Consider the following 10000-nt stretch of genomic DNA (forward strand, 5'->3'; position numbering starts at 1 on the left):
CTCCAGCGATCCAAGCGCTTCAGGACCAAACCCTCCCTGGGTAAAGACGCACTAACCAGCGGCACCTGTGCCCCTCTTCCGTGACCGGAGGCAAACCCCTGTCCCCGCAAAGACAACTGCCCTCCCGTCGAAGATCAGTCGTACGGCCACCCTCCCCCTCGCAGGACTGGTGATCGAGGAAGCCAAAGCAACGGGCGACGACCCGCCGCGCCCTTCGTATGCCTCTGTGGCTGCTGCATCCACAGAAGGTGAATGGTGGGTTGTTACGTCCCGCCGTAAACGCCCCACTAAGCCCAAACCCGACGTGGGACCTACGAAGTTTCCGGTACTCATTATGCCGGATGCAAACCCTGCACGTTTCCACAAGCTAGGATTCTGGCGACAGGCGCAGCTTGTCAAGAACGCGGTAGGGCCTGTCGACGGCATTCGCCAGACACCGTCAGGCGGATGGCTCATCAGCTGCTTATCAGAAAGCCAGCAAGGCCGTCTCTTACGCAACAAGGCACTCAAATCTGACCACGCTGACCCAATCAAAATCCTAACAAGAATACCGAAAACAATCGTAGTAGGAGTTGTCAAAGGAGTTCTCCTCGAGGAAGATGCCGAGAAACTACCGAGAGCTGATTGGGAGGCCCAGCCACCCAGGGCCTCCCAGTCGACATCAAAAGGCTCCACAAGGGACGGCACGGCTACCGGCTCAGTGAGAGTGGCCTTCCTCATGGACGCCCTCCCCTCTACCGTGAAGCAAGGATACACACTACACTAAGTGGTCCCCTACATTGCCCCCGTGCGGAGGTGCACAAGATGCCAACTGCTGGGGCACTCCAAAAAGGAATGTCGCAGCAATGCTCCCCGGTGCGCCAAATCCGGCAAACGCCACGCTACACAGGATTCCAAGGACCAGCAACTATTCTGTGTGAACTGCTGCGGAAACCACTGCGGCCTATCCTAGGTGCCCAGAAGTGGCAATAGAAAGAATAGCGCATGAACTTAAAAAAATCAGCGCTACACCACTTTTTCGGAGGCCCTGACTGTCGCCAGGGGACGCTGGGACCCCCACCTAAAGGAGGAGTGAGCGAAGGACCGCGACTTTGCTGCATCATCCAGGCAGCAAACACACGTTCTCAAATTTCCCAGAATGCTGCCAGTCAGCCTTTGCGCTTTCTCGAGAAAAGACATAGGAACTGGAACATCACCTTTAAATACCTGCCGAACGGAGATTCTCATCACTCCTAAGGACGAGGCCGCCACTTCTGCCCTTGCCAAGCTAAAGGAGGTCAACGGAAGGAGGGTCAACCTCCAGAGTGGAAGGAGCGGAAGAGACAAAGATGATGTTGCAAGGATGGTCACCGAACAATACCCTTGACGCCATCAGAATGCAGCCACAGGTGATCAAGGAAGAAAGATCCACCTAGAGGAAAGAAGAGACAAGGCAGGTTGTGGTTACCCTCCGGGGGCCTACACTGAAGGAACTGGACTTTGGTATGTGGGGCACATTCCCATTACGCACCTTTGTGCCGGATTCTATGAGGTGTTTCCGCTGCCAACAATATGGGCATCACTAGAGGCAGTGCAAGCCCTCGTTCAAGTGTAGCATTTGTAGTGGCCCACACATCACCGAAACGTGCATTACGAAGCACAAAAATAATGAGGAGACAACGGCCAAGTGTCCCAACTGCGGCAAGACCCATCACGCCTGTAACTTTTCCTGCGGCATCCACAGAGATGAGGCCAAGGCTACGAGAGGTGTACAAAGCCAGGGAGGACTACATCCCGCCCCCGCCCCCTAGTCCCTCGGCGTGGAAACACACTCGGCAACCAAGGGAATCCCGTCAGCACCCTTCAACACCGTCGCCTGCGCTAACAGAGGCTGGGCTCCCTCAGCGTTCACGGTTCCACAACAGAATCAAGGATCGCAGCCCCCTGGCAGAACCTCCTGTCCAAAAGGAGCAGCAACCGGCGCAAGCCCCTTCACGGGCCTTGACCTTTCAGGACGACGAACTGATGCAGTTCGTCATGGCCGCCGCGGCTGCAATGGCTCGCCACCTAGGGAACTCGGAGGACCAGGTCAAGAAAGCTACGAGCTTCTTCCAAGGACATAACGCAGGCCATGGTCTCCATCAAGATGAGCTCATCTGCCACCAAGACCTCCACGTCTCCATCTGCTGCACCAGGTGTCACCCAGGTGTCCAAGACCCCTCCAGTGACCCCATCTCCTGCTCAGCCTCCCCCAGTGCCCAGACACACGAGGGGGATCCAGCGCCAACCCCAGTCTGCACAGAGCCACCGATGCCAGTTGAACCGGTCCAAAAAGGCAAATCAGGAACCAAGAGTGCCGCAGGAGCCGCGGCTCGCACTAAATTGCCCGAGGGCCCAGTACGAGTCACACGGAATCGGATGAGGCAAGAGGTTACCCTCTATAAGGCAGGAGGCGCAGCGTTTGTGGCTGGTTTCCCTGATGCACCTATGGAAAAAGCAGGATTGGATACGGACACTGATGTTAATAGTGAGGGCTCTTCTCCACCGTCAAGCCCGTCGTCATCAGCGGAATCCTCAGAAGACAGCGAACACCATGGATAATACTCCTACAGTGCGCTCGACCACCCGGACTGTTCGCTTCCTCCAATGGAACATCCTCGGATACAGAGCGAAACAGTCACTTCTGCAAGCCATCACAAGGCAGGAGGAAAAGCAAGTCATCCTCCTGCAGGAGACCCTGATGGGAGAGGAGGAGATCAGGATCTCTGGATACCATGTGTTCGTGTTACCCCCAAACGGACACAAGCAGAGGTTGTATGACCCTCGTCCATGCATTCATCCCATGTTCGAGAGTAGAACCACCAATAGAATGTGGGGAAGACGTGGAGGTGTTCGTAGTTCAGTGCATAACATTTACAAGGCCCTTAAGCATGGACACTTGGACCTGGGGAAGTATGCACCGTCTCAGAGGACGATCAGTACATCGCAGGATATCTAAATACTCACCACCCCCATACTTCAGCGTCATCTGCAAACTCGTCCTGGCGACACGTCGAAGAAATCTTGAACACCAACCCGGGTGTGGTCCTACTGAACGACGGGTCGCCGACGCATGTACGGCATAGGAGGCTCGATCTCTCCTTCGTCTCCTCCTCATTGCTGCATCAGATGCCGTGGAGCATCATCGGCTACGAGTGATCACTTTGGAATAGACATGTCGCTCACCGTAGCCCCGCCATTTCCAATGGCCCATAGAGCATGAAGGTGGAACCCGTGCAATGCCAATTGGCCGTTGTTCAGGGATAGAGTGGCTCATGAGGTCGCCACCGACGCTCTGGCCATGGGCGAGTTGGATGATGTGGAGGCCTCACTGGTCTCTGCTATTCATGCAGCGGTAGAGGAGGCAATTCCTAAGACCGCCCTCAACAGGAGACATTGTGATGGTCGGTACTACAACCAGGAAATCAAGGATGCCAACCACAGGGTCAACCTCCTACGAAAGATCCTGCGCCGACGCCACAACCCTGCCAACCTGGCCAACCTTCGGAGTGCCGTCGAAGAGGCCAAATAGACAGCTCGACGTGTGCGTAGCAACAAATGGCTGGAATGGTGCCAAAGATTTAGCGATTCTACTACGCTAAAGGATCTGTGGAGGAAACTCCACATAGCTACCAGTCGTACTCCACCTCGCCGTGCTCTCAGTGCACCACAGTGCGAGGCAGAAAGTCTGGCGCAAAAGTTTGCCAAACGCACGGACACAGCCACGCTACTCGTCGAGCTCCAGCAGAGGCAGGCTATGCTACACCAGCCAAGAGGGGCCAGGGTACAAGCCGCCATGGGTTGTCTGGGTGACGCGGACACGCCATTCACCGTCCATGAGGCTCACGTAGGAGAGCCACCGACACTGCTCCAGGGAGCAACCTGGTGACGTACTCCATGATTGCACACCTGGGGGAGGCTGGTGAACAAGCACTCCTCCAGGTGCTAAACAGTAGTTGGTCCTGTGAATGACTTACTTCCAACTGGAACCAGGCCGACATCGTGCCTATCCCTAAGCCTAGGGAGCCCGGAAAATACCGTCCTATCTCCCTGACGAGCTGCCTGGGGAAGGCCATAGAGAGGATGGTTCTTCGAAGACTCCTGTGGAAACTGGGGCCACCACCAGAGAACCTCTATGGCTTCACCAGAGGGGTGGGCACGGCTCAATGCATCGCGACGCTCTTGAGCCATGTGAAGCAAGGTCACGCCATGGTCGTCGTCTACGACTTAGAAAAGGCATTTGAGCTAGCTAGTCCCGCTGCAATTTAGGACACTCTTGCTGCCACAGGAATCCAGGAGAAACTGTTAAGGTAGGTTGACACCTACGCACTTTTTTGTTACGACGTGGAGTCGTGCCACCTCGTGGTGGAAACACCCCAAAATGTGCCAACGTCGTTACACATGTTGCGACGCGAGTGCGATGTCTTGCGACATGGCACGAGGTTGTGTTGCTATGTCTTGCGCAGTGCCGCGACGTGGACGCGGTGTTTCCTTGCGAGGTGTCACGGGATGAGGCGAGGCGTTTACGCACCCTTGCGACATAATTACGCAGTGTTGCGCGGTACCTGCGAAGTGTCACGATGTGTCACATAAAAAGTGCCCAAGCTACCAGGGGTATATATTTATATCATATATATATTATAATATATATATTATATATATATTATATATTATATCATAATATTATATATATATACTATATATATATATATTATAATATACATATATATATATACATATATTATATATATCATATTATATATAATATATATGATATATATATATATATATATATTATATATATATAATATATATATATAATTACAAGCCCACAGGCTGCGCCGGGGGGCTTGGCTACGCCCTTTTTTAGGAAAATAAAATATCAAAATCATATTGCTTTTCATTTCTTGTCAACATCTAGCTGTTCTAGCAAATCATCTATATAGGCGATTTGTGCTGGTGTTAAATTTCCGTTCAAAACACCCTTTTTATATTTTTCTAATTCTTTTTTTCCTTTAAGTAATAACTTTTTTTTTTACTTGCTTTTCTTGTTTCAAAACTTTGCGAATTGTTAAATCTTTTGCTTTGGCCTCTCTCCGTTCCTTTCTAGCCTTCATTCGTTCTTCTTCTTCTTCTTCTTCGAGTTCTTCAAGTTCTTCTTCTTCGAGTTCTTCTTCGGGTTGTTCTTCTTCTTCAAGTTCTTCGAGTACTTCTTCGAGTCCTTCAAGTTGTTGTTGTTGTTGTTCTTCTTCGAGTTCCTCTTCGAGTTCTTCTTCTTCTTCGAGTTCCTCTTCGAGTTCTTCTTCTTCGAATTCTTCTTCGAGTTCTTCTTCTTCTTCGAGTTCTTCTTCTTTGAGTTCTTCTCTTTCGAGTTCTTCGAGTTCTTCTTTTTCGAGTTCTTCGAGGTCTTCTCTTTCGAGTTCTTCGAGTTTTTCGAGTTCTTCTTCGAGTTTTTCGAGTTCTACTTCTTCTTCTTCGAGTTCTTCTTCTTCCTCTTCTTCGAGTTCTTCTTCGAGTTCTTCTTCTTCGAGTTCTTCCTCTTCTTCGATTTCTTCGAATTGTTCTTCTTCTTTGAGTTCTTCTTCTTCACCGTAGATGGTGGTGTAACCGATTTACCCCCAAACGCCTCTCGCCTCAGGAAAAAGAAATAATTGTAACAGAATCTTTTTATTTAGTATATGATATATATACATATATATATACATATATATATATATATACATATCTATATACATATATATATATACATATATATATACATATATATACATATATATATACATATATATATACATATATATATATATATATACATATTGTTACGAAAGCGGCCCCTATTGCATCCTGTCGACATCGTGACATCGGAGATGACGCTTTCGTCGTGATCCTTGGCGCCAAAGATGGACGCCACCTGGAAGCACGTGACGTCGAGCAGCGACTGTGATTGGTCGAGGCGTGCTTGGCGGGACTGCGTGGGCACGCTATCCCGGGGAGGAGGGAGACGAGCAGGACAGGTGACGGGAGAAGGCGTCTTGGTTCTCGCTCGGATTATTATTGCGTTTGTAAGCTGTAGCGAGGCTTCAAGTAGCCTTTCGAGGGTTGGCAAGTGACCCGAGGTGCCTCCTACAGCCCAGTATTCTTTTGTAGTGGCTCTGTGTAAATAGAGGATATAAGTCTACTTTGCGTTTTCGTCGCCTTGAGAACTCACCACGGGACGAGGTGGCGAGTGTGAGCGGGCGAAGCTCGCTCGAAACATTACCGTCACGTCTCTTAAATGCAACGGACCTAAGAATTGAAATCGGGTGACAAACCTCCAGTCTCCTGGGGGGGGGGGGGGGTTGGTTACAGTGGTGTCAGAAGTGGGATCTGTAAGTGTAAGTGCATTTTAAGTGCGTCGCGGTGATCTATCGAGTGTGAGCGGGAAAAGCCGCGATCATTTTGTCGTGACAGGTGACAGGTCCAAAGTATTGTGCCCAGGTAAGTGGTATTGTGGTCGTTTTCAGTGCCGTAGAGTTATTACACTAGCATGGCTAATATGGAAACCACACTAGCAGACGTTATAAGGGCTATGGCGGAGCAAGGAAGGACACAGCACGCTGAACTGCAAGCAATGGTGAACCATGCTTTATCGGAGCAAGGAAAAGCACAGCAAGCCGAAATTCAAGCTGTGGCGAACCGTGTTGACAGTGTGTTCAAACAGGTGTTTGGACTCGTTAAGGAGGAGTGCTCGCGGGTGAAAGGAGAAGTTTTAGAGGCAGTTTTCACCAAGGACGAGGTGAAGGGAGAGGTGGAAAAAGTGGCCAGTGACCTTAGGAGGTATGTGGATGAAGTTGTGGCAGCACAAGTGCCCCCTGCCCTCTTCCGGCATGAGGATACGCTGCCCCGGGAGAGTGAGCAAGCTAGCGAGGCGGAAGATAGTGATGAGGGCGAAGCTAAGAGTCGGCACGAAGGACTCAAGAGCCGTTCTCCATTGGCAAAGGCGTTTCCGTCTCCCCCAGGTGCCCCGGCGAATGTTTTGTCGCCTCCGCCATCCCCGCCAGCCTCGGTAAAGTCGGGCCTCTCGGCTGCCAGCTCCACGTCACGGAGGCTAGGGAGTGGGACGAGGCGCCGCCCGCAGGAGTTCGACGGGACAGTGTCTTGGGAAGCGTACAAGACACAGTTCGAGCTCCTGGCTAGCGCCCACCAGTGGAGTCGACCTGAGATGGCCATGCAGCTTGTGTGGGCGCTCAAAGGCCCAGCGTTGGAAGTCCTGAACCAACTACCAGCCACCCAGCGGAGCTCCTATAGTAAGGTGACGGCGGCGTTGGAGAGGAGGTACGGGCATCAGCATCAAACTGAGGTGTTCAGGACAAGGTTCCGGGCCCGGGTAAGAGGCCCGGGAGAGACCCTGACACGCTTAGCGCAGGATTTGGAGGTATTGGTGCGCCGTGCGTACCCGGAGGCCAGTGAGGAGATGATCACCATTCTCTTGCGGGATCAGTTTGTTGACGCTATCGATAACCAGCAGCTGAGGATATACGTCCAGCAGGCGCACCCCAAGGACCTACAGGAGGCCCTGGCGAGGGGCCTGGAGATGGAGTCGTTTCTCCGGATTACGCGGGAGCGACCCAGCTGGAACAGTGACTCATACAAGGTGAGAGCAAAGAAGGGGAAAGTGGACAAATCCCCCTCTAGACCTGCATCACCCTCAGGTGAGTTCTGGGGTAAATGCTACTCGTGTGGGCAACAAGGGCATTCCAAAAAGTACTGCCCGCAGGGAACGCACGGCGGAAAGGCTGTCGGTGCTGGAGCAGGGCCGCATCGGTACAAACCCTGTTGCTGGAGTTGTGGTGAGGGGTATAAGACGGCAGGGTGTGCCATCGTCTCCGACAAGGATAGCAAGAAGGTAGCGGGAAACTGGGAGGGGCTGGCGGAAGGGGTCGAATACCAGCCGGAAGACGGGAGACCCCAGTCCGTTTAAGTTGCCGCGCCGAGGGCGCCCGGACCGTTCAGGTAGGCGGGCAAGTGGACGGTAAGTCTTGCTGCTTCACGGTGGACTCGGGCGCAGAACGCACCTTCGTGCAGGACGGCATGGTGGCAACTGGACGACCCCCGGTGGCCCAGCAACAGCTGTGTGGGATTACGGGGCACTGCACGCAGCTGAGGGGACCAGTGCATGCCAGGGTAACGGTTGGCAACACTGAGGAGCATCTTCCTGTTTTTGTAGCTGACGTCGGGGAGAACTTGCTCGGTCTAGACTACCTCCAGCAAAGCAGAGCGGTGCTGGATTTCGGGGAGATGACCATGTCGGTCGGAGGTGACGTGGTGCCGCTTAGGGAGGGCGCCGTTGACGCAGAGGAAGCCCACACTGTACCACCACCCGAAACCAGCCACCGTTGCCGTCTAAGTGAGGAGCAGGAAGGGGAAAGCCTGGGCCCGGACGAGGGTGGTGGACAGGCGACTATGATCACGGAAGGTCACTTCGAGGACACGCAGGGGGGTAACACTGAAGTCCCACCTCATCTGCAGGATCTATTGCAGAGGAGCTCGGTATGTCTGTCTGGGGAACAGGTTGACGAGGTGAGGAAAGTGTTGACACGGTATGCAGACGTCTTCTCGAAGGGGGATACCGACCTGGGCCGGACCAGCCTGGTGAAACACCGCATACACACAGGGGATAGTCAGCCGGTCAAGCTGCCGCCCCGAAGGATCGCACCCGCCCGTCGGCTGGAAGTGGAGAAAGCCGTGGAGGAACTGCGCGCGCAAGGGGTAATTGAAAAGTCGGCTAGTCCCTGGAGTGCGGCCGTCGTACTCGTTAAGAAGAAGGATGGGTCCACCAGGTGTTGTGTGGACTATCGGGGCCTTAACGCGGTGACAACCAAGGACTCGTACCCTCTACCGAGGGTGGATGACACTCTTGACGCGCTCGCGGGAGCCCAGTGGTTCTCGACCTTGGACTTGAAGTCTGGTTACCATCAAGTGGAGGTAGCGGAGGAGGACAGAGAGAAGACAGCCTTCTCGTATGGGCAGGGGCTATATCAATTCAAAGTGATGAGTTTTGGCCTAGTGAATGCCCCGGCAACCTTTGAGCGCCTGATGGAGCGTGTGTTGGATGGGCTGCTCTGGAAAAGCGCCCTGGTATATTTAGACGATGTGCTAGTGTATGGGAATTCATTTGAGTGTGCTCTGGAAAGGCTTAAGGTAGTATTGGATAGGTTTAGGGCAGCAAATGTGAAACTCAGCCCGAAGAAGTGCTGCCTTTTTCAGAGGGAGGTGCCTTTTCTGGGGCACATAGTAAGTAGTGAGGGGGTGAAAACAGACCCTGGTAAGGTAGAGTCGGTTAAGGAGTGGCCGGTTCCGCGCAGTGTGACGGAAGTGCGCGGGTTTATTGGTTTGTGTACGTACTACAGGCGGTTCGTCAAGGGGTTCGCACAAATCGCAGTACCACTCCACCACTTGACTCGGAAAGGGGCCTCCTTTCACTGGAGTGAAGAATGTCAACGGGCCTTTGATACATTGAAGGAGGCTCTCGCTAACTCCCCTGTGTTGCCGTACCCGGACCCCACGAGACCGTACGTGTTGGATTGTGACGCAAGTGCTGAGGGAGTAGGGGCTGTCTTGTCTCAGGAGAAAGATGGACAGGAGTGGGTCGTATCCTACTTTAGCAGGAAGTTCTCAGCACCAGAGAGGAATTATTGCGTCACCCGTAAGGAGTTGTTGGCGGTGATTCTGGCGATTGATCACTTCCATCCTTACCTGTACGGGGCCAAGTTCAAGATTAGGACCGACCACGCCGCTCTGAGGTGGCTCAAAAACCTCAGAAATCCGGAGGGGCAGTTGGCTAGGTGGATTGGGAAGCTGGAGCAGCACGACTACCACATCGAGTATCGGCCAGGGAACATGCATAACAATGCTGACAGCCTGAGCCGCCGTCCCTGCGATAGCGACTGTAAGCATTGTAGCCGCCGTGAAACGGAACCTGTGAGCGTGAAGGCTGCGGCCC

At 52.9% G+C, this 10000-nt stretch overlaps 1 protein-coding gene across 1 annotated transcript; it reads left to right on the top strand.

The window, feature by feature from the left end:
- Nucleotides 1-6496: 6496 nt before the first annotated feature.
- On the top strand, nt 6497-7978 carry LOC143023652 (uncharacterized). Its single transcript, XM_076182246.1, has one exon. The coding sequence runs from the start codon at nt 6545-6547 to the stop codon at nt 7976-7978; it is 1434 nt and encodes a 477-aa protein (XP_076038361.1). The 5' UTR covers nt 6497-6544.
- The last annotated feature ends 2022 nt before the right edge of the window (nt 7979-10000 follow it).

This window comes from Oratosquilla oratoria, unplaced genomic scaffold (genome assembly GCF_046742065.1).
Source record: "Oratosquilla oratoria isolate Oo_2021 unplaced genomic scaffold, ASM4674206v1 SCAFFOLD53, whole genome shotgun sequence".
NCBI lineage: Eukaryota > Metazoa > Arthropoda > Malacostraca > Stomatopoda > Squillidae > Oratosquilla > Oratosquilla oratoria.